Source organism: Choloepus didactylus, chromosome 8, assembly GCF_015220235.1.
Source record: "Choloepus didactylus isolate mChoDid1 chromosome 8, mChoDid1.pri, whole genome shotgun sequence".
NCBI lineage: Eukaryota > Metazoa > Chordata > Mammalia > Pilosa > Megalonychidae > Choloepus > Choloepus didactylus.
In genome coordinates this window covers 120104579-120129738 of record NC_051314.1, presented here as the reverse complement: position 1 = coordinate 120129738, position 25160 = coordinate 120104579, and the positions used below count along the sequence as shown (strand labels likewise).

Genomic DNA, 25160 nt, shown 5'->3' with positions numbered 1-25160 from the left:
TAGTTATTATTTCCCCCATTTACTGATGAGGAAAGGAGACTCAGAGTAGTCATGTAATTTGCTAAGGTACGGGATCTGGCACAGACTGGGGGGGAAGGGAGCGTGCAGGCTGGTGAACGTGACCACTGGTGCCGGAGCACCACGCCTCCCTTTGGCTTTACCCAGCTGCGCGGTTCCCATCGCCCCAAAGCTGGCCCAGCGCGCCGCCTGCCCGAACTACACTTCCCGGCAGGTGGCGGGCGCGCGCACGCGCATTGTGGGGCCTCCGCCATGGCGACCGTGCTGTCCAGGGCGCTCAAGCTCCCAGGTAAGGGGTCGCGGGCTCGCGACCACCTCGTCCCTCCGGGCCCGGGAGACTGGGAGGCGAAGCCAGTTGGGGCCTGGCATCGACCCGGGCGGAGCTGCAGGCGCAGGGAGGCGAGGCGGGCGCAGCCCCCGCAGGCTGAGGTCCGTGCTCCGTCAGGGGGCGGGCGGGACGCGGGGCCAGGCTGGGGTCGCAGGCGCTGGGCGAGCCTGGGAGACACGAGGGGAAGCGCCGCTGTTGGCGCGCGGGGCAGGTGGCAGCAGCCAGCGGGCGTCGGGGAGGCGGCGGCAGATGTCAGCGCGTGCGACCGCCGTCCCAGGGGAAGTGGTGGTGTTGGGAGCATCCTTCCCCAAGCGCAGCGGAAGATGGTACCCGGGGTCTCCAGCTCCTTCAGTCGTAGGTTGGACCTGGGCTGGGCGGGGGGAAGGGGCAGCAGGGCGGCGAGTGACCCCCTGTGAAGCACCTTCTCTCCTTAATAACAGTGACGCAGCCGTGAGGTAGATAGGACAGGTATTTCTCTTCCTATTTTACCGAAGAGGAAAACGAGAGTCAATTTGGCTAACTGACTTGTCCAAGGTGACACAAGCAGTATCGGAAAAGTCTCGTGTTGAATTCCGCGTGTCTTTTGACACTAGAACCTGGACTTTTGATTTCACTTGGTCAGCCGCCGGCTGTCGAGGGAAATGATTTGACACCTGCAAGCTGCAGATAATTTATGGAATTTCCTTTAAGGAGGCAGTAGTGATGATGACAACTTCCAGAGTTAATTCAGTATTTTGGGCAGCAACTTTAGGTTTTTTGGTTTTGTTCTTTTTCTTTTTTTTTTAAACCTCCAGAATGGGACTGTGCTATTGGAAATACTAAAATACTTCTATTTTAATAGAATTATGCTATTTATCCTACCCAAATAAATTTTAAACATTAAGCTATAAACATACGTTTGCTGATAACTTTAGGTATTAGTGGGAAAAGCAGTTGCTTTCACTGGCATGGTTGTAAGGGTTAATTGGCTGTCTGCTGGATACAAAGGCTGAGGGCATTGCAGGCCCTTGTGTTCACAGTTTCCGATCTCATACTTTGAAGCAAGCCTTGTGCCGTAGATGACACTGGGTTGGATATGAAATTGCATTACTGTCCCCAGACTCATGACCTCAGCTCATGGGCACATTAGAACAGTGGAGGGAACATTGATAATATCTATCTTGGAATTAAATCAGGAACATGTCCCTTTATCTGCAAAATGTATTAACTTTGAAGAGAGTCGCCTTGTGTATTAATATGTGAGACATATTTAGCTTGCTTTCTTTTTTCTTTTAAATTCCTTGTTTTATTTCAGCATAGGTAATTGTTATTCTCTGAGGATGAGAATGCAAGAAAATCCTGCTTTAGAAACTCTCGAGCTCTTTTGCATCCTCACTTCCCTAGCTGTGGCACTTACTACTCCCTGGAATATTTAATTGCTGTAACTTGGTCAGCTGACAGGGGAAAAGCATTCCAGTAGCCTGGTTCTTGGGGCCTATGTTTGGAAGGCAGCCTGTCCCTGAGCAGTCAGGTGTGTCTTGATGTTTTTCTAGGCCCAGATATAATAGCCGGATTTTAAAAATGTGATGCTGGGTTTTCCCGCCTTGTACTTTTCCTTGCCTCCCTCTTACCCTTTTCCCCCTCCCTGCAAAACACACTTTTTAGCATTTATATTAGGTAGAAGTTGTTTTCCTAAAGCTCTTTTTGGATACCCTGTAATTGGGGCTGTGAGACTGCTGTCTTGTTTGGGCTACTGTGTCATGTTACCTCAGTATTTTTATGAATAAGGGAAGCAGGATAGAATGGTGGTTAAAAGCATGAGACACACCTAGGGATCACATCCAGTTCTCTGATTATTACCTAATCTCTTTAAACTTCAATTTCCTCATCTGTAATAATAATGTTATTCTGGGATATTTACTACATGCCCACACTCCACTACCGATTTACCTTATAGGGTTATTTGGAATATGAAAAGAGATGGATGTATTTCAGAGATTTATTAACCTCTGACACACATTAATAGTTAATAAGTGTTACTATTATTATTAACAGCAGCAGCACTGTGATCTAAGAATGTGATACCTGGATGTAATAGTGGACTAATGTGATACTGGGCTAAGGACAGACCCAGCAACTTTGTGATGAAAGAGCAGTTGCTGGCAATGTATTTTATTGTCTTAAATCCTTTCACTAAGCAGAGGGTGAAAAGATGATTGGCACACATGCATAGATTTAGGCTAATCAGTAACAGAAGGACAATGAGACATCCATAAAGCTTGTGGGACAACTTATTTCGTAAGTATATATGTTTTCTTAGGCCATTTTAAAGTTTGAAGTACAAACATTGAAGGGAATCTCAAAGCATAATATTATTGTAATGGTTTATTATGTGTTACTTAGAATGGGTATGTTTCCCTGGATAAACTAATCCATGATATGAATTATTTACCTTTAGTTTCATTGGAGAATATAATATATGTTATGGAATAGTCTATGTTATAGTGTATTTTCCTGAAAACATTTGAGAATGGTACAATTGCATCTTTCCTGTTTATGTTTTCCTCTGTGCCATTTTGGGAATGCTATTTAACCAGTATCCTCAACCTTCCTAAGAGGAAAAGCAGTAATTGTAGAAAGCTCATTTTTATTGATGTATTATGAAATCAATGCCCTTGCCTTATTCTTTGAAAATATTTCAGTGATTAAAAATCTGGGTGGAAGCAGAAAAAACAAGAAGAGAATGCTAAAGTGCCCAGAGTTGATAAAGCATGAATTTGTTGTCTAGCTCTTTAGTCTGAGTCTAACTTTAGGCAAGTCTGTGTACTTCTTTATATACTTCACTCTCTCTTGTCTTTCTGTGAGTAGATTGAAGAATATTTATTTAGTAATTCTCTAATCAAAACTTGCAGTCCGTTGTATTTAAGCTGAGATTTGTCTTTGTACTATCTGAAAAGTATATATTAATAGTGTAAAAATAAATATTTATTCTTCCCAAGAGTTCAGTCAAGAACTGGCCCTAATCTTTTATGATCTCTTAAAAAAAGGCTCAAGGATATGATAGCTTCTGAGTTCTTACATGGTTGCCTTTATACTTCAGAGATACCATGGCTGGGTCAGAGATCTTGGAGTTTGCACCCTGTGTTCTTTCTCTGAGGACACTGTGGATATTACTCCACTATCTTTTACTACTGCATATACCTTGGAGAAGTCAGCCTGATTGTTATTACCATCATTAGTGACTTGATTCTTTTTGCCTTGATCTGGCTGTTCATAAGATTCTTTCTTTGTGCAGTTTGGTGCTTTTACTAGGGTATGTCTCAATATTGATTATTTTGTATCAGTGTTTCATGGGACTCAGTGTACCCTTTTATTCTTCAGTTTTAGGTCTTGCTTTATTGCAGAAACTTTTTTGGGGGAATATCTTCAAAATACTGTTTTTGGGTCTTTTTCTTTGTTCTCTTTTTCTTTCTCTGTTCTTTTCTTCAGTTATGCATGTTTTGGATTACCTTTGTTCTCTATACCTATCACTTTCTTTAAAAAACCTTGATCTTTTCCATGGGAGACATATAGGTAGTCATCAAGAGAACAGGCTTTGATGCCAGTCTGCCAGAGTTTGAATCCTTGCACTACCACTTGCTATTTAACTATGCTCCAGCTACTTAAACTTCCATACCTCAGTTCCCTCATCTTTAAAAATGGAAATAATTATGGGTCTACCTCAAAGAGTTATTATGAAGATTTACTGCAATAAGACATTAAAAAGGCTTGGAAGAGTGTAAGTGCTTGGAAACTGCAGGTAATTATTCTTATTTCCATTTCATTTTGCTTGATTTTCTTTAACTTGTCCATCATATCTCTGACTCTGTTTTCAACTGTCTGCTCTCCTTTTTGCTCTTTCTAATAAAGATTTCTTTTCTATAATTGTTTTATTATTTTCTTTCATTTTTTCCTAAGTCCTGCTTATTTACTTTTCAACTTTCCTATTGAATAATCATTTTTTCTTAGAAATATTATATCATTTCAGTGAGCACTTACATCAGAGAAGACATTTTTTTGAATTTCTTGGATTCCACAGGGAAGTATCTGCTCAATTATTTCTTCCATTTCTTGGTGTAATTTGTCCAACATTTATTCTTTAGCTGATTTTGTTTGACATGTTTCATTGTAACTTCTTGAATATTTACAGAACTTTGTAGTATCAAGATATAATGATGGTTCCTGTCTGAGTATTAACCATATTTAAATAGGGCAGTTGTTTTCCAGCTGCCTATCTATTGGCTGACATATGGGGGAGATGGTGGGCTAGGGGAGTGAGCTGGGACAGTTGGAAGCTAGAATTTAAAATTAACTCAGATCCCTTTCTCATCAGCACCCTTCCTTTGTGGAGGTATCTATCCTGGCTAGCAGGAGGTCTGTCTGTCACAGGGCCTTGGAGTGCTGATTTAGCATTTACCTTTCTTTGGTGGTTGTGCCAGTTATCAATTTATTGTCCCTCAGTTCCAAATTCACTGATCTGTGCCTGATCTGTGAAAATGGATATAAGCCCTTTAAACACCAAGTTAGGCTTATTTTAAATACAAGTTCTGGGATACTGTCCCTCAGCCCTAAGGAACCTTTTAGAGTTCTCTTTCCATCCTTACCTTTATTCTCCTATCATTGTTAATAACTTTTTTTAATATTAAATTTCCCCTGTTTGCATTAATGTGTTGTTTCTGTCTCCTGGTTGGACCTAGATAGATATATCTGTCAAAAATCAGTCTTTTTAGCATTGATTGCCTCTATGGATACTTTTCTAACCTGTCCTACAGCCTGTTTCTTGTAAAGATACAAGCCTGTACTTTTTCTCATTCAGTCTTACCTCCCCTTTGACTCTGTGGTGTTGAATGGGGCTCATTGGTGCTTCTGTGATCCCAGACTTTGTCTTTTCAAACAAGAGATTACTGCTTTGGCTATATATTTTTGGAACAAGGGAAGTTAGTATAACTTATTGGTTAAAAGTGGGGGCTCTATAGTCAAATTGCTTGGGTTTGAATCTGGGCTTTTCTTCTTGTTCCATGATCTTGGGCAACTTCCTCTCTATTTTAGCTTCCTTGTTGATAAAATGGGGATAGTAATAATGCCTACCTCATAAGACTTTTATGAGGATTAAATGAATTAATATACGTCAAGTGCTTGGACTAGTGCCCGGGATATAGTAGGCAAGCAGTATACTTGCAGTTATCATTATCATATCATCATCATCATCAATTCTGTGAACTCTCCTTCTTGCTGGAGAGTTGCAGAAGTAGGTGCCTACTCTTACGGTGCTTCCTCAATTTGATACAAGTTTCACTGCATTTGGCAACAGTTTTTCATAAATGTGGTTTGGGAATATAGCTGTTTCCTATTTTTTCCCTATTTTATTTCTCTCTCTCTCTTTTTTCCCCCTGGTTTTAGGGAAGAAATTAAGACTGAAATGCCTTCCATTGCATTCATTAACTGGAAGCTCATAATCTTTTTAAAAGTACCAATTCAGTATCAGCTTTGTTTTACAAAGATTGCTTGCAAACTATTTTTATAGATTTATTAAAGGCTTTACAGATTTCTGTAGCATATGCAGCCAAGTTCTTTCCCTCTCTACCTGTGACAGTATTTGGTACAATCAAAATGTATTTCCTTTAAATCGTTTGTTAGCCAGTATTTTATTAATGATTTCACTTTGGCAAAAGTGCTGTTTCAGGCTGATATGAAACTGACTAGCAAGATTGAATTTAGCAAGTGTCCATGCTAAATTTTTCACTTAATGCTAAAAATCCAGTTGTATAATTATAGGCAAGGAGGCGTGTTTATAGAAAATGCTTGGGAGTTCTAGTTGAGTTCATTGTGTGATGTGACTGCCAAGAAAGCTACCAAGATCTTAGGTTACGGTAATTGCACTGTAATGTGCTATCCGGAATAAGGGAGGACTCAGTTCTGCCCTCCTCTGCCCTGGTCATACTTCTTTACCTGGGGATTTACCCAGTTCCCAGCACCATACTTGAAAAAGCACTGATCTATTGCATGGTGTCCAGAGGAAAGTGGCCAGGATGAAACAATGCGTCTTCAGTTAGTGGGTTGAAAGAGGTGGAGACATTTAATCTGGAGATCAGAAGACTGGGTGGGGCAGTTGGGAGATAAAATGCCAAGAATAATAATGGTAAGGATAATAATAGAAACTAAAATTTATTGAGTGGCACTGTAAGCCAGGCACTAAGAACAATGTATATATTATCTTACTTAATCCTCATAACAATCCTGTGAGGTAGGAACCATTATTATTCCATTTCATAAATAGGGAAACTGAGACTCAGTAAAGGTGAGAAAATTAGTCACACAGTTAATAAGAGGTAGAGCCAAGCTTTGAGTCTATGTTTGTCTGATGGTAAAGACGTGAGCTCTTAAATACCATTTCATACGTCTCCTACAATTGGTAGCTCCAGCACTTACATATGGAGGAAGGGCTCCAGGAATTAAAACTGGGACAGATAGTTGGCAAATGCCCAGAAACAGATTCTTGAATTAGTGTAAGGAATTGCTTTCTAGAGTGGAGGGCAGTAGATTCCTTAATATCAGTGATATTTGGGTGTGTACTGAGTGACTGCTTGGTGGATGTTTGTAAGGAGTTGCAAGTTTGGAATAGAGGTGGGGGTGGATTATGTGATCTTCAAAGTCTCTTCCAGCCCTAAGATTTGGGGAAGCTGTGTGTATTTTCCTCTTTGTATATTCTTTTTTTTTTTTCTTTTTTTAATTTTATTTTATTTTGAAATAAATTCAAAGTTACAGGAACAGTTGCAAAAACAATACAAACCCCATAGATGGAACTCCAGCATACCCTGACCCCCCTCCCCTGATACCCCAATCCACCAACTTTAACATGCTGTCACGCCGGTATTTCTTTCCCTCCCTCCCTCCCTATCGATCATTCATCATCTATTGCTTTGTCTTCTGAATGTATGAGAGCTAGCTGCATCCATCCTTGAACAAACACTATAATTCACATATTTATATATTCTTTTAGTTAAAGAAGCCACTTAAAAATTTTTTATCAGAGTTAATATTATTATAACAACCTGTGGTTCTGTTTCCAAGTTTTTATATATAGAACATTATCGGGGATGTGTGGGGAGTGGTATACCCTAATTAATAAAATAATTTGGTTCATAGGGTAGCTATGTAAGTTGTAGGATGTTAGCTTGAACCTGTTCTGACACTGTGATAGGTTGGAAGTACTATTTGGAAATGAGCTCTTAAAAATAAGTTTATTTTCTTGTAATTTATACCTTTAAAAATAAAATCCAATATTTTTTGCACAAAAATGAATAGCTTTGAAAGTGAAAGTAAATGGAAGTTTCTAGTTAATATAATGCTGGATTCCTTGGTATCATCTGTAGGTGCTTTTTTTTTTTTGGCAAAGGTAGTTGATGTTATAAAATAATTCTGTGGAATGTTTATTTTTTTAGTTCAACAAACATGTATTTGATTTTCTATGTACCATACACTAAGCTTCACACTGAAGATTTTATTTCCCAAATTTGCTCTCCATAACATGTTGCACAAACTGAGACACATGATATATGAAATTATAGTACCAAGATCACAGCGACCCAGAGGCAGAGATGGGCATCAAGAATTCTTTTTCCCTTTTTAGTTGGCCAGGTTATAGTTTCTTTTTTTTGTATTTTCTCTAAACAAAAGATTTAACAATACAGTTTATATTACTAACTGCTTGCCAGGTAATTTCCAAAGATAGAAACTTTTTCTTGGTTTTTACTTAGTTACAGAATGAAATAAAGACAAAAATCATTCAGTTGTTGGCAGTGAGGGCCAAGGGTGACTTGGGAGGAGGTGTGCTGACGCCCTCCTCTAGTTGCTGCCTCTCAACCATCCTGCATAAACACAGAGTCTAAGTAAGAGCAGGGTGCTTGCTGTGCAAACCAGCTTCAAGACAAGTCCTTCACTTCTGCATTCCTGCTCGATTGCCACCCCTCCCAGAATACACGCTCAGAAAAGCATGTATTGGTTATTGAAAGATGTACTGAAAGGGCATTAGAGTTACAGGAAGTTTCTGCAAAGTGAGTTTTCAGTAAAATATCTCCAGATGACATTTAATGTTTAACTTTCAGAGTTGTTTCTATAGGAATAAGTGGGAAGCCACAAACATTGGACTGTGAAAGGTAGCGTACAGAAAAGAATTGTTCTCAAAGTTTCCCAGGAAAGATTAGGAAATCACAGATCTAAGAAAATCTATGGAAATGTGCACATTGGGCATATGGAAAGTTGATATAAGAGCCATGGTCTTTTTCATTAGTGAGATTCAAACAAATCAAGATTTTTTTATTTTTTTTTAACTAAGCAGGTATTTGAAAGTTGCTAAGTTTTTTTTTTTTTTTTTAATCTCCTTTTCAATTTCTTTAAACTCATAAAGCCTTATGATTCTAGAATACTGCCATTCTTTTCCCCTTTGCTGGCATCTATTCTGCTGATAGCTACCAAAGTGCAAACTCGATGTAACCCAGATCTGCTGTTTTCTGTGTGTGCCCCTAGGTGTAACAGTTACCGTGTATTTAGGGGTGGGGGGCTTTCTCCTTCCTAGTTCTCCTGACTCTGTCTCTGTCCTTTTCAGGGAAGAAGAGCCCAGACCTAGGGGAGTATGACCCCCTCACTCAGGCTGACAGTGACGAGAGTGAAGATGATCTCGTGCTCAACTTGCAGCAGAAGAATGGAGGGGTCAAAAATGGGAAGAGTCCTCTGGGAGAAGCACCAGAGCCTGACTCAGATGCAGAGGTTGCAGGGGCCGCAAAGCCACATCTTTTGGAAGTCACCACAGAGGGGTACCCCTCGGAGCCCCTCGGGGGCCTGGAGCAGAAGGCGGCCTCTTCCATCGCGTCTTACGTGCGCACATCTGTCTTCCTGCTCACCTTGATGGTCTCCATGATCCTGGTGCTCGTCTGCGCTTTCCTGATCCCCTGTCCCCCCAGAGATCTGCACAGCACCTGGAGCCACCGCTTGGGCCCCCAGGGAGGTGAGTTGAAGGGTCTTCAACCCTAGTTCCATAAAACTTCATGGAATATCTGATTGCATTGAAATTCTCCAAGTCTTAAAAATTGATGTGTGTTTTACAACATTTTCTCTCCAGTGTGTGAAGGTGGTTAGGAGGTTGAGATTTAATATAAACAAAATGATGGAGTGGTACATACCAAAAAACTTGGGAATCCCAGCTTTGGTCTTCATTAGAGGCAGAGGGCAGAGCATTGATTTGCCGGGTTCCTGCCTTGGAGTCAGAACTGTCAGGGGCATTCAGAACAGTGGGAAGGGATATTTACCAAGAAGAGAAGGAGAAGATTCTAGCCAGAACAGAGCCAGAAGCCTGACCTAATTTAAATTTTAAAATAATTTCATTGCATGTGAAAGAGAGTTGTTGACTTTTCATTCTTGCACCTAGTGGGTGGGGTGGTGCTGCCTGAGTAATCCCAACTGTTTTGTCGTATCTTGGAGCCGGTTTCTTTAAAATGGCTGTCTCCGAGTCCAGGATGGGGAGTACATCTAAATTGCAAGTGCTCAGGATTTCTGCCTCTTGTAAACTGGGTTAGACTATTCCCAGACCCCTTGCCTCATCTTGATCTAGACATGTTTTCTTTCTGACACTCCTCTGATCCCAGTTGATTTAGCTTCTGATGAGTTTTGTGTTCTCATTTTCAGTTTCTCTTAAAGCAAAACTGGCTGGATGTGACTTATGATGTATCTCTATCAAGTAGAATATCTTTTCCTCCCTTCCTTATTTTTCTAAATGAGAAATTGTAACATTTATATACAGTGTAAAGACTAGTAACAAAAGTTGGTGTATCCACCACCCAGCTTAAGAAATAGAACATTATTAAGACCTTTGAGCTCCCTTCCACCATACCCTCCTCTGTCCACCAAAGGTTTACACTAGCCTAAATTTTGTGATGACCATGCCTTTATTTTTTTCTTTAAAGTTTTACCACATAGAAGTGTATCCCTAAACAATATATTCTTTAATTTTGTGTTTTTGAATTTTATATCAATATAATCATGTAGTCTTTTGTAATTTGCTCAACATTATTTTTTTAAAAATATTTTTAGGATCATCCATATTGATGCATTGTAGCTGAAGTTTATTCATTTTTGCTATTCTCTGATCTTCCAAGATATGAATATCCCGTGATTTGCTTATCCATTTTACTATTGGTGAACATTTAGGTGGCTTCCATTTTTTTTTTTTTTTTAAATAAATAATGCTGCCAAGAATATTCTTATACATGTTTCCTGATGTAATGTAATAGGATTTCTCTAGCGCATAAATAAAACTAGGAGGGAAATTCCTGGGTCATAGGGTGTGTGCATGTTCAATCTTAGTGGTTTGTGTTAAATTATTTCCAAAATGGTTGTACCAGTTTACACTTCCACTGGCATTGTGTGAGTTCTCTCCAAACTTGGCAGGCATTCTCTAACAGTGCCCCGGCTGGGGAAGAGAGGGCGTCCCTTGTTACTGCCAGGAGTGGGTAGAAGTCCAGTCTCCCCAGCAGGCCTTGGCTGACACAATCCCCATGGGATGGGAGAAGGCTGCCTCCTTACTGCTGGGCAGGGTAGAAGTGTAGGCTTCCCATGCATGTGGAGGCCTCATTCCTGTGAGGATGGGTAGATGGAAGTCCTGTCCCTACCTGACCTTCGTTGACACCCCCTGGCAGTGGAGGAGGGGCACCGTGCTGTGGCCAGCGAGGGTGGAAGTCTAGCTCCCCACCTGGCCTTGCTCTGGGGCTGGGGCTGGGGCTGCAGTTTTTTCTGTGGCGTCTGGTTGGAATAGAGGGGTTATTATCTAAAACTTTTCTGTTTTGCTAGGTTGCCCTTTTCTGGTCCTTTGGCTACAGAGAGCCAGTTTTTCCTGGGGCCACTTGTTTCTCGGTTGCCAACTTCTCCAGCTCCCTGTCTGGGATATGTGAGGCCAAAAGAAAACCCAGGGAACACCAGACGGTGTCATTGCTGGGATCTCACAGTCCCTAGCTTATCTGCTGCTTCTGCACACTTTTCAGTCTTCTTGTGTTTGTTTTGCATATAATGCCCAGAGTTTTTAGCTGTATTTAGTGGGAGGAATAGGGAGAAGTGTGTCTGTCCATCTTGTCTTGGGCCTGGAAGTCTGCCTGGTGTGTAAGGAGGTGCTGATAGTGCTATGCATCCATTCCCTTTCTAACCTGGGAGCAGAGAACTGGTTTGTGATAACCTGTTGAGGACCTTTTTATTTTTTTATGTGTATATTAGGTGGGGACCTGTCTCCATTGAAACTGGCTGATGTGAATGGAAATGGCTTGCGTGATGTACTTCTTTCCTTTGTAACTTCAAGAAATGAGAGTGCAACAGGTAAGAGACGTGTCTTTTAGAGGCTGCTACAGAAGGCGCTCATTGATTGGAGGGGCTATTGGCTCAGAGAAGGTACCAGAACTGTCTCCAGAGGGGCACTGTAGAGAGGATCTGCAGTGCACGGAAAGTACCCATGGCTCTGTCATACATGATAAGCATTTTCAGAACGTCCCTGCATGTAAATAAAGCTCATTTCACAGAATCGTGTTATAGTTGGGTGGACTTCTCATGACCTCTCTGCCCACGGGTCACCTCAGATGGCCACGTCCTTCACCACAGCTCCTCCCAAGGTGGTCCTCTTACATGACTTTCCTTTTCTGGGTTCCGGTCATTGCTCCTCCCCTTGGGCCTAGGAGTGGTTACAGTTCTGGGGATGTACCAGCTCTTAGAGTTTCTCTATGCCCTGACCACATCCTTGTAAATAGTCTATTACACCTTCCACAACTTATCTTTTTTTTGCTTTGAAACAAATGGTCTATTTTATTATAAAACACACAGTGAGAAGCAAGTGGAAAGAGGTAGAGTAAGTTAGCACACTTAGAATAAGGTAACAGTGGGGTGGAGAGACCACAGTCTACATGTTCTGGGTTATACAGTGCCCATATGTCCTGTTTTTCTCTCCCCTGCCAGTCTTCCCCATTTACAGTAGTTAGGAAGGCTAGAGTTGAGAGTGAGCAAGGGATATCAGCCAATGGAAGGTGCTGAACCAACACATGGTTACTTCATCAAAGAGATGCAGTGGCAGGTACACCTGGCCAAAAGCTGTAGCTGGGCAGCCATGGCTTTAATTTACATGGGTCAAAATGGGCATCACCGATGAGCTTCCAAAGCTTATCTCAGTTTGAATGTGCTGTTTCCTGAGAACCGGGCTGTTAAACATGTCACCTGCAAAGAAACAAAAGTGTTCCATTTTCCACATGGGTGCATGGGGCTTTTGATTTATCCTGCAGCCTTCATTAAAGGGATTAGAACTACAGTCTGTAAACTGACACAGGAAGAGGGTGCCCTGGTAACTACTTTTTAATCATTTTGGCCCTGGGATGAGCTTCTAGGTTTTTTTTTTTAAAAAAAAAACAGTTTTATTTGCACACCATACAATCCATCCAAAGTATGCAATCATTGGCTCTTGGTATAATCAGAGTTGTTCTTTCATCACCAGAGTCAATTTAAAATTTGACTGTTTATTCCTCCAAAAAAAAAAAAAGCCCCATGCCCCTTATACTCCCCATTATTGCATTATTGACATTTAGCATTTGTACAGTACCTTTGTTACAGTTGATGAAAGAATATGACAATATTATTGTTAACTATAGTCTATGCTTTGCATTAGTTGTATTTTTTCCCATACCACCACCCTGTTATTAACACCTTGTAATAGTGACATGCATTTGTTCTAGTTCATGGAAGAACATTCTTATATTTGTACTATTAACCACCTTCATTGTCCACAACAGGGTTCACTGTGTTATACAGTCCTATGTTTTATCCTCTAGCTTTCTTTCTACTGACATACATGACCCTAAACTTCCCCTGTCAACCATAAACACACCCATAATTCAGCACTGTTAATTGCATTCAAGATAATTTGCTACCATCACCTCTAGCCATTTCCAAACATTTACAATCAACCTTATTAAAAATTCTGTTCAATTTAAGCATCAGCTCCCCATTCTCTACCCTCATTCTGTTTCCTGGTAACCTATAGTCTAGATTTAACTCCATGAGTTTGCTCATTATAATTAGTTTATATTAGTGAGACCATACAATATTTGTCCTTTTGTGTCTGGCTTATTTTACTCAACATAATGTCCTCAGGGTTCATCCATGTTGTTGCATGCTTCTGGACATCATTTCTTCTTACACTTATGAATAATATTCCATTGTATGTATACACCACATTTTGTATATCCATTCATCAGTTGATGGACACTTGGGTTATTTCCATCTTTTGGCAATTGTGAATAATGCTGCCATGAACTGCTTTCAGTTCTTCTGAGTATATACCTATGTGGTGGTTTGACATGCTGTTGTTACCCCAGAAAAGGCCATGTTCTTTTAATCTATTCCTATGGGTACAGACCTATTGTAGGTGGGACCTTTTGATTAGGTTATTTCAATTAGGATGTGACCTACCCCATTCAAGGTGGGTCTTAATCTGCTAGATAAAACACATACAGTACCTAAGAGATGAAATTAAGAGAACTCACAGAGGAGAGCACCAGAGAAGCTGAAAGAGAGAGGAAGACCCAAATCCCAGGAGAGAAGAACCAGCAGATGTCATCATATGCCTTGCAGTGTGACAGAGGAGCCCCAGATGCTCCTGTTGAGTCCAGGTATCATCCTGTTGATGCCTTGAGTTGGACATTTTCATGGCCTAAGAACTGTGCATTGTAAGTTAATAAATCCCCATTGTAAAAGCCAACTCCTTCTGGTATATTGCATTTCGGCAGCTTTAGCAAACCGAAACAACCTAGTAGTGAGATTGTTGAATCATATGGCAATTCTATACTTAGCTTCCTGAGGAACTGCCAAACTATCTAGGTATGTGTGCCTCTCTGATGTTACTAGAAAAACCCTTCTGAGGCTTATGCAATATGTAGAAGCAGTCTAGGCAGAGAACTGTTACAGAGAGAACCTCCAGCCTAGAAATTGGTTTTTATATGATTGAACCTTGATTGCATTTTTTTCCTGCTTATGACTCATTAGCCTTTGAAGTAAAAGTTTCCCATCCACTTTTAGATTTAGAGATGCATTTAGTCATTTGGTATCTCATGTTTGCTGTGTATCAGGCCTCATAATGTCAAGACTGTAGATTTGGACACAATGTGCACCAGCCTGATTTGGCCACAGATTGTAGAAATAATAAAATCGCTAACTCATAGTGCTTTCTCTGTGCTATGCTGTGCTGTAAGTATATAACATATGAACCAATCTATCCTATCCCTCCACACAATCCTATGAGGTAGACTAATGTTATCCCTCCTTGGCAGATGAGAAAATGGAGACATAGTGAAGTTAAGAAATTTGCCCAGAGTCCCACAGCTGCTAAATGGTAGAACTGGGACTCAAACCCAGCGAGTCTGGCTCTGACTGTGTGCCAAATTGCTGTGCCCATAACGCCAGCTAATGGGGTCACAGCTCTGTGCCACCGAGCATAAAAAGGATTGAGATTTTAATCTGTTTGTTCATTTGTTTATCCATTCATTCAACAACTATGTATTGGTGTCAGCTGTGTGGCAGGTGCTCTGGCTAGGTGTTGGTTTTATAGTGCTGAACAAGTTGAGCACAGTTCCTGCCTCAAGGAATCATGGTCTAGTGCCGGGTGGGGGGTGGGGGAGGTAACCCATCACCATTCAGAAGAAAATGACTCAGCGCACTAATACAGTCATCGGGGTTCTCAAGTAGGACGAGCAGCACAGTGTGTTAGCCATAGCATCCTTGGAAGGCGAGGAGTAAAATGTGTTACTGCAGTTTGTCACGTGCATCACTACTTCTGGCAACAGGGTCTGAGACAGAGTGAGCTACAGTTTGTCACTTGTTGTCAGGGTGTATATTTAATTAGTAATACTGAGGAATAGGTAGAATGACACTGTACAGCTTAGGTTTGTCTGTCTGTATTAGATGTTGCCAGAAGTGAAAAGTGTACACGATGGGTCATTGTCCCTGTCCTGAAAGTCATGGTAAAGCTGACAAGAGAAAAAGTTATTATTGTGATAAGTAAGTGACATAAAGGATTATTTACCAAAGAGGTGAGCTACTCTCATCCTTTTTCAGCTATTGTTGGACCTGGATACTACATTTTCCCAAGTATTCTTTCCTGACCTGGGCTAAATCAGCCTATTCCATAGAACTCCAGACCAGGAAGACGTGCTGATTCTTGTGAAGTGGAAGCCTCAGGCTGACTTAATTTTTTTTCTTTCTGCTCTCAGGGAGCATTTGCTAGGGATGATTAGAATTCAGGTATTTTGTTCCCTGCTCTTCACATATTTTAGTTCAGTGCCACTTCTCTGAACATCCCTTTCTCCACTAGTTTTTTTGTTCTCAACAACTACTTTTCTGTATTCTTGATTTTGCTCCTGTCTTTTACTCAGCAAACAATTGGTTGGTATGTGCCAGGCATTTTGTAAAGCACTGAGAATATAGAAATTAACGCGACGGTGTTTATCCTCAACAATATACTATTTAGTGGGGGCCAAGGAGACAGACATATAAACCAATGTGTTTTGAAAAGTGTAAAAGTGGAGATGCATACAAGGCAGCATGGAGAAGAAGGTCCCCAGTGTCTTGCCTTACCTGAGAAATGTTTTGAGCAGATACTATGTGTTCTGTTTTCAAACCTTGTTGTCAGCAGTATGGAAGGGAGCTGAATATACAAATGCAAGCAGCTCCCTAACCACCATTTATTTTTAGTTTTCTGGCATCCTACTCATCTCTGTGTCTTGTCTCCTCTGCTTCTTTCCTTTCTTCTTTCTCTTGTTTACTTTTAGGTGTCTCAAGGCCAACAGCTATTCTTGTGTGCCTTTCGGGGATGAATGGCAGCACACTCTGGTTTAGTCCCCTCTCAGAGGAGGCCCGAGATGTTACCTGTTTGGATTTGATACCAGAAAGCTTGGCTGAAACCATCTGCCTTGTGACAGGGACACACAAGATGCTCAGTGCATTCAATGCATCATCAGGTAAGGATCATTTGCCACAAAGGTTCTCTGCTTCTGTGAGCCATAGCTGTGGGTCAGAGCCACCCAGTGGTGGAGGAACTTCTCCACCCTCATGTGGTAGAAAGTCTAATTTATTACTCTAGAAGGAGGATATTAAGAAAAGTAAGAGAAAGAGTTTGCGGAGATGGAATAAACAGATCCACGGTTCAGCCTGTTTGGTGGGATGGGGCTAAACTGAGTTATCCAAACAGAGATGACCATAGTCTCTGTTCTTTGTACAGAAGACAGCTGAGCTTTGTCTCTTCAACCTTGATATACATGGGGTCCATGTATAAACTTGGGGATTAACCACTTAAAAATATGTCGGTGAAGAAACAAAGGTTTGTTGAGGCATGTTAATTTAGCCTTTTATCTTCTTATTGCATTCAGACATAAATGCCAAAAGGATTGAGAAAAATTCTAATGAAATGAAGACTCATAAGCTTACTACCAATATGTTTGTTAAAAAAGAGTTGACAGCTTGGTTTATGGAGTCTAATGAAGCTGAATAAATAATAAGTCCTACTTTTAAAGGGTAGGAATTTGGTGCTGGAGTGTTTCTGGGTGAAAAAAATTTGGATGTGAGTTAACTCTGGAACTGAAGTCATCTGGAAAACCTCCTACAATTTCTCTAGTGCTTACTTAGGTGAACATGTGTTAGAAGGAGAGAGTGAGTTCGTCTTCTGGTTGACTGCCCTCAGGTAATTCCATACTAGTAGTAATAATCTGTAACAGATCAGTCTGTCCTTCCTAGACAAATGAACTGTTCTTTCTTGGAGACACTTTAGCATCTCCATCTCAAAAAAAAAAAACCCAGACGTAAAGTTATTACATGGGTTTGTTTGCCAGATACTTGAGGACTTCAGCTCACAATCCCTGCTCCCTTCCTCCCCAGTAAGATAAACTGAAAAGTAAAAAGTAAGTAGGAGTTGCTGTTGTTCAGCCCATTGAGTTTTTCTTTCTTGGGCTGGAACATTGCATCTGCCTTTACCAGAGGCAGAATGCTGTAATTGTGATCAGCCTGTTTGTCCTTCCCTAGGGAAAACCATTTGGACTTTGAACCCAAACTACTTGTCCAACGGTACCTTGGCTGCCCCAGTCGTGGTACTGCCAGATGTGGATGAAGATGGCGTCAGAGATCTTGTGGTTCTGGCCATTGGCGAATTGCAGGTACTATCTACACAAAATGAGTCTTGTTTCTTATAGGGAAAGCGTTAATTTAATTTATCTCGTTTCCTAGTATTACTATTATAAACACTGCCTGGAACTTTTTTTTTTTTTTTTTTTTACAAGGGCTTAGGTTTAAATAAATTCTCTTTGTGGGATTCATTGAGTAAGTTGTCTTTATGAGCCCATTTTTTCCTGGCAGTCTCACGATCATTCCTTTGACTGCAATATAGAGGAGCTTTAGACAGGTCTGTGTTTGAATTTTGCCTCTACCACTTTGTAGCTTCGTGGCCCTGGGCAAGCCATATAAACTATCCAAGTTCTGGTTTCTTAGTATCTAAAATGGGAATTTTAATATCTACTTGCAGGATTGTTATAAAAGTTAGAGCTAACACATTTCAAGTGCCTATTTTTTTGACCATGTAAATATATATTTAAACTTCATTTTAACTATAAAACATGGGACAGACTTATAGAGAGTTCATAAAATATATATAGAAAAAAAATCTAAATCAAACAAGTAATAACTATAATGACCAAAGAAAGGACAGTTATAGAATATACTGTGACAATACAGACTTTGTTTCCAGTACAGTGGTCCTTAAATTATTCTTCTCTGGAATTCCAGTGAAATAGAACATGCTATTCTGTGTACAAAATAGTATTTTCCTTAGAGTCGTAGAAAAGAATAAATTAATGAACAGAATTATCTCAATTTTTAAGTTTTTATTATGTAAGCTTTTTTCAGAGCTTTTGTCAAAGTTTCTCTAAGACTTTTTCTTAGCTCTCCTAGTGCTAGTCTGTAAAGAAATGCTTGTGGGCAAAAGAATTAAACAATTGGCAAAGTATATTTTTCGAAAAATGTGGATACAGATCATTCTGTCTCATTTGATGTCTCATTTTAGAGGAATCAGCTTCTCGCCTACTCCTGTTCTGTGACTGTTTTGGTCTCTACCCAGTGTGTTGCCCAGCTTGCCTCACAGAATTAACTCATTTGCACATATGGACTGATCTCCATTCTGCCTGAAAAGTGATAGACAGTACTAGAAAAATCTCAGAAAGGGGATGGGTTTATAGGAGTCACTTCATCTTTATAATGACTACTTTTAACGTCTATACCAACAGCAAAGAACCTGAGGAAGCAGTCTGTTTGCTTCCTCTAATAGGTCCCTGACTTGGAGTGATTACATTCTTCTATGTGGGTCCAGAACAAGGTGGGTTTGGGAGAACTGGACCTGGATTGAGATGAGAGGAACTGATCTGGTCTAGAACATTAGTGGGAAGGGACCTTAAAAGCCATGTGGTTAAACACTTAAGCTGTAATCTCGGATACAGCATTCCAGACAACTTGGGACACATACTCTCCGTGAGCACTCAGGCTGATGGGAATATCACTATTTTCTGAGGCAGTCTGTTTCATTTTTGGACAGCTCTAGAAAATTCTGTCATATTGATGAGAAATCTGCTTTCTGATAGCTTCCATTCATTGTTTCAGCTTCAGTCCTGTGGAGCTGTCCTGAATGAGTCTAATTTCCGTTCTTTGTGAAAGTCCTTTAGCCATTAGTCTGGTCTCTCTAAGCCTGCTATTCTCAAGGCTAAATACCCCAATTTCATATATTTTCTTCGTGCAACTTAAGTCCAGACCCCTTTCTTGATTTCTTTCCCCTTGCATTCCAATTTATCCATATCTCTTTTTAAATGCAGCCCTGGATCTGAAAAGAGTATTCTATTTGTAGTATAAGCAGTTATATCAACATAAGGAAATTGTTACATCTTTTGATGTTATGCTGTATTTCTATTTATGCAGCCAAAGGTGGTAGTAGCTGAAGATTGAATTTTTGTTTATAATGTTAAACCACCACATTTTAAATTAATTAATTAATGGCCCCTATTCTTTGGGGTCATTATACGTAAATGAGGGACTTCACATTTTTCTGTTAAATTTCATCTTGTGGGTTTTGACCCATTTCTAGCCTTTTTGAATTTTGAGTTTGTTATACAGTATATTATCTGACCCCCTCAACTTTGTGATAAGACTGAACTCTATTTATTTGAGTCATTGATAAGAATATTTAATAGGTATGGGGGCAATACAGTGCTGTGACATTCCACTAAAAATCTCCCTCTGGGTTGGCCTTGACCCCATAAGCACCTTTTTCTGGGTTTATTACAAACAGCAGTTCTTTTTCTTATCCATAAGAAAATCATAATATATGTTGTCAAAAGCTTTAATGAAGTCAAAATATTGATACAATCCCTGTATTTCCCAACTAGCTATTCTGTTCCCAAAAGAAAATCTTCTAGAGCATGGTTGGCAAATTGTGGCCTGTAGGGCAAATCTGGTCCACTGCTTGTTTTTGAGAATAAAGTTATATTGGAACATAGTCACACCCATTCGTTTATGTGCCTGTGGCTGCTTTCCCATGACAGTGGCAGAGTAGTTGCAGCAGTGACCATCTGGCCTACAGAGTTTAAAATACTTAACCATCTGGCCTTTCACAGAAAACGTTTGCTGGCCCCTGCTTGAGAGTAAGGCTGATAGTGGCCAGGCCAGATGTTTAATGTTGTGATGTGAGAACACTCTGTCGATTTATTCTAGTTGGGACCAAATATTACTGGAGATTTCTGGGTCTAGGAGTATAGCCCTATGTTTAGCCCTAGGTTAGAATTCAGTATCTCAGGAGGCCGTTTAGTCAGTAACATTTGTGCTTTAGAGAAATTGCGTGAGCTACCATAAAAATGCCCTTTGCAGATATCAAATGGGGGAATGGGACATTTGCCTCACTTTCTCACTTCCAGGATGATAAAGTGAGGCAGCTTCAGCTTTGTGCTTTTCAACTTTGGGAAATGTTTCTGAACCCTTAGCTAATGAGTGGCAATGAATGTCTGGAGAGCTATTTGATTAGGAAATTATGGGGCCTCTGTTGACTTGACTCCCATCTTTCACTTCTTCAGCCAGATCTGTGCTTTCTGCTGGTGTCTGGCCGGACAGGGAGGCCAGTGGGCCGACCCGTGAAGTACAACATCGTGGGAGTGGGGAATCTGATTGGTCCTCAGGTTTACATCACAACAAATGGGGCTGTCTACATCCTGTTTGGCTTTGGTAAGAAGCAAGGCTACTTTTTCCTACTGCCTTCATTGGTGTGTATGATTAGACCTCCCTTGTGAGACAGGGCAAAAGCTCAGGAGAGTGTGACACCTGCCCTTCAGAACCTGCTCTTGCAGGAGCCTCTCATTCTCCCCTCCTCTGTAGGTTGTTAACTCTGCTTTCCCTTGATGCCTTCCCCAGAGAAAAGAATCTTTGTCTGGCATCCCCACTCATTCCATGTTGGGCCAGTCTGGGTGGGCTTGGCCAGACCCATCTGATCAGGCCCTGGTCTCTCACTCAGATCCTCTCCCTGGAAAATTCTATTAAATTCAACTTCTCAGTGTTGGTTCTTCCTGTGGTGCTAGGCAATATCCAAGCTGTCGCCCTGCGGGACATTTTTGTTCAGGCCCAAAATCGAGACAGCATGCCACCTTCTCTGCATCTAGAAGAGCCAGAATGGGAGAAGCGAAGATCCATCAACCTGTCTGAGCTCATTGACATTTACAGGTAGGGCAGACATCTGTCCTTGGTCACACAGTGAGATCTCCTGTGAACTCATGTGCTATGGAGCCTCTTCATTTGGTTGGGCAGGTGAATATGTGGTCAGAGGTTTGGGGAGAAACATAGCTGTCATGTATCATCTTCTGATCTGGTTAATGTGATGAGAAATTTTCTTCTCTTGGTAATAAATGTGTTGGTATTTATGTGTTGGTGACCCCACTGTGTGGTCACTTCACACATAGATTGCATGGAGGGATATTTGTCCAGGATTCCAATTCAGGGCAGGGTAGAGTAAGGCTGGGGAACCTTTAGGTAGGGATATATTAAAAAAAAAAAAAGAAAACACAAAACTGTTTGTAAAGCTGTGCAAAAGCATGTGCCTTACTCTTTTCCTGTATTTTTCTCTTAGTTGAGGCATCATTTTGGCAGAAGCAAGGGTAGCATCTGTGGAATCTCATTTTTCATTCTTATTTCTTGACTAAAAGCATGTAGTTTATCATATGCAGTGGATTTTATCCATTTAACCCCAGGCCTTGGTAATGATTGTCTTTGTTCTTTTCTAACAGAAATTTCAAGTCCTTTTCTAGCAACTTCTTAGGCAGTATCATGTTGTTTCAGTAAATTTGACAGATATTAAATAGAATGGTCCCAATTGTACAAAGAAATAAATAATTGCATGAAGTGTACACCAGGAGTTGCTGTCCAAGCTTAATGACAATTTCAGATCTCTTGTGTCCTGGTGGTGGCTCTGATCTCCCTCTGCCTTCCCTGCATTATCCTTGTCTCTCTTATCATTCCTAGAGTATCCAGTGGGAGAGGCATGGCACCACAACACTTTACCTGTGAGTTCCTTTGGAACTTGCATGGAATTAGCCAGGGATCCTTGGTTTTGAAGGGTCAAGAAAATGAGATTCATCTGGAATGACAGAGTTCCCCACTTAATAAGATCATGGTGGGAAATGAATATGAGTCTATTCAAGCAAATGTACACTGAGAGAAAAAGCCAAAATAAGTGGATCAGCAATCTCATTCAAGTTGGAATGTTGGTCTTGTTTAATTCAGTGATGGTGTTGAGTTGCTCCAGATGGTGAAGGCATCAGATTCCAACTGCAGCAACCTCCTGATTACAACCAGACAGGGCCTTGTCCTGCTTCGGGGCCAAGATCTTACACCTTACTGGACATTGAGCCTTCAAGGCCTGTGCAGGTTTGCAGCATGTTTCTTCCTATATCTGCTGTTTTGACCCACTTTCTATGGATAAAAATTTCCTAGAACAGTTGCTTGATATCTGCAGCTGGGGCAAGAAAAGGGGGGTTGGCAAGTGATCCTTGCTTTCCCATTTTTTTATTCACTGTTGATTGCTTTCTCTGTCCTCATTTGCAGCCAGCCTACCCCTGGGTATTTCACTGACGATCAGACCTTAGACTTCCTTCTGCAGATTCAGGATGGAGTTGGCATGAAAAAGGTAAAATTTTGGGACTCAAATTGATCAGAAACGTAAAGTACTCACTTTGTATCCAACCCCGTGCTAGGCACTGTGAGAAATAAAAAGAACCTAAACATGGTCCCTTCCTTCATAGAACTGAAAAATCTAGCTGGATGGATAAAATGAAAAGACATAAGACAATGAAAGGACAATTTGGTGCTAAGTTATATATATTTGGAAACTTTTCTAAGTTGACCTCCTTCCTGTGCAGGAGTTTCTTCTGAATCACTGATTTATAGTTAAGCAATAGGAGCTTTCTAAAGTCTCTTGGTGGAGAAAGGCAGGTATAAATAAATGAAACACTACAGTGCACATTTATATCTAGGGTCTCAGAGAAGTCAGGATATCTTTGGTGGCTGGGGTGGTTATGGAAGGCTTTATAAAGATGGAGAATATGAGCAGGGCCTTTAATGTTGAATTGTACTTCTATGAGGAGGGGATAGAAGGGAAGACATCCCAGGTCAGGAGCACCAAGACCAGAGGCCCAGAGACAGAAGTGAGTGTGGCATGTTCCAAGGACACTGAATAGATGTTTCTGATTTTACATAAGGTTGCATATTGTAAGGGTGTAATGATTGGCTAGACAATTTTCACTCCTTTGATTTTTGTTCAGGTACAGAATTTTTTAAATTTCTTTTTTTTTTTATAATTGACATAATTTTTTTTGGCTTATCTTTCTGTAAAATATATATCTGTGTATAGCATAGGCATACGCTGTTCCCTGATAGAGAAAGAATTGAACAAATGCTTCTTCATCACCTCTGATGTGTGCCACGTTCTGTGCTAGATACTGGAGGCGCAAAACTAATTAATACAAGGCCATTTCTCTTGTGTAGTTCATAGACCATTGGATACCTAAACACCCATAGGCTCTAGCACATCGTGGGATGCACTGCCATGGAGGTGTGCACACGGGGAGCAGGTAGAGTGAAGGATGGCCAGGGAATCAAGAGTGCTTCATGTTGGTCAAGGATTGTCTTCCAGAACCTCAGAGCAGAGAAGAGGTTTGCTAAATGGACAGGTAAGGGTGGTACATTACTACCAGAGAGATCAGAAAGAGGTCAGCTTATGGGGGGCCCTGAGAGCGAGGCTGCAGAATATGGATGAGGAGTTGGAGGCAATAGTGTTATTAGGTTGTGAGCAGAGGACAGTCATGATGATACAAGTACCACTTCAGGGAGAGTCTTCCAACAGGGCTATACTGGAGAAAAGCAATGTCTGCTTGTATTTGAAAGGTAGAGATTAGAATTTTCACTGGAGTTCCTAGGAAGAGTAAGGGTATATAGTAGATTGATTAAGAGCTGTGATTCTGAGGGTCTTGGACCTGGTTTTTAATCCTGGTGCCATTACTTACTAGTGACCTTGAGCAAATTACATAATCTCTCCTAGCCTTAGTTTCTGCAAAACAGGAGTAATAATATTGTCTGCCTTCATAGGGTTATTGGATGGTTAAATAAAATAATTTTCATGTGTGACAGGATAAAATATTTTTAATGAGGTGTTTCTAGATACCTTTTCTCTCCAAGACTGCTAAAGGGAATCTTGAATTGTTAGGTTATTATTATTATTATTTTTTCCTTCTCTGCTTGCTCAGAAGAGTTTGTCTCCACCAGGTTAGTGATGCTGAGTCTGAGAATGGGCAAAGAAGGCCAATACCTGCAAGACTGGAATAATAGGGCAAGTGATTGCCCAAAGAGGTTTAGTCTTCCACTTAAGAACAGAGACCCCAAGGAGAGAGGTCATGAAAGACACTTGGGCTGGAGGAAGAAGAGAGGATTTCTTGGGGATTTTGGCAAATGAGAGGCCCTAGAACTGTAAGGTGTGAAGGATTTGGGGTGGAAAGGAGATATAAGTGCTGCTGCCAGGTTGTGAATATAATCCCCTTAATTATCCTTTGAGGGATGCAACTAAGGGAATGCAAACCTCTTCACATTTTATTTTATCTATTTAGACCATGCTCCTTTTGAGCCTGTTCTAGGTCAAATACATACAGCTCTTAGCCCAATGCATAGGACACAGTATTCACTCCCTAATTGCTTCCTAAGTGTTTGCTGCAGTTGTAGAAGGGAAGAAATACTAATAAGGTGCTGCTGCGGGCATCTGGCTTCAGCACTGCTACTGCAGATTGACTGCTCTCTCTCTCTCTGGACAGCCACGGAACAACCTAAGTCACTTCCTGTCTCTGAGCCTCCATTTTCTCATCCATAAAATGAGAGGTAGACTAGATGATTTATAATTCCTCTTACAACTCAAGTATTTTACATTTCTTTAAACTCTATTAAATAGAAACAAAGGCTGCAGAAATTGAGGTCTTGGTCCTTAGCCATTTTTAAATGTTCTCTGAGCACCTAGTTTGCTTATATGTAAGAAGCTAAACCTATTAGCATGGGTATTATTTGACTATAAGTAGTTTTCTGTTTTATTTTGTTTATCCTTGTGTGTTTGTTTTCTTGGCCTGCTACTTTTATAAGGAGTGGCTATATTTACTCTCCATGTCTTCTC

At 40.7% G+C, this 25160-nt stretch overlaps 1 protein-coding gene across 3 annotated transcripts in view; it reads left to right on the top strand.

Annotated features, from left to right (window-relative positions):
• The first annotated feature begins 200 nt into the window (after nucleotides 1-200).
• Nucleotides 201-25160, top strand: part of FAM234B (family with sequence similarity 234 member B) — a 33252-nt gene continuing 8292 nt past the window's right edge. For 2 of the 3 annotated variants that reach the window (XM_037846437.1, XM_037846435.1), the window contains exons 1-9: nucleotides 201-307; nucleotides 8970-9368; nucleotides 11624-11722; nucleotides 16210-16398; nucleotides 17456-17586; nucleotides 20539-20686; nucleotides 21037-21178; nucleotides 22235-22378; nucleotides 22556-22637. In XM_037846437.1, coding sequence (XP_037702365.1) covers nucleotides 271-307; nucleotides 8970-9368; nucleotides 11624-11722; nucleotides 16210-16398; nucleotides 17456-17586; nucleotides 20539-20686; nucleotides 21037-21178; nucleotides 22235-22378; nucleotides 22556-22637 — 1371 coding nt within the window. In that variant the 5' untranslated portion in view covers nucleotides 201-270. Of the gene's footprint in view, nucleotides 308-608; nucleotides 701-8969; nucleotides 9369-11623; nucleotides 11723-16209; nucleotides 16399-17455; nucleotides 17587-20538; nucleotides 20687-21036; nucleotides 21179-22234; nucleotides 22379-22555; nucleotides 22638-25160 lie in introns of those variants that run through there. The other variant, XM_037846436.1, reaches the window with a different exon arrangement.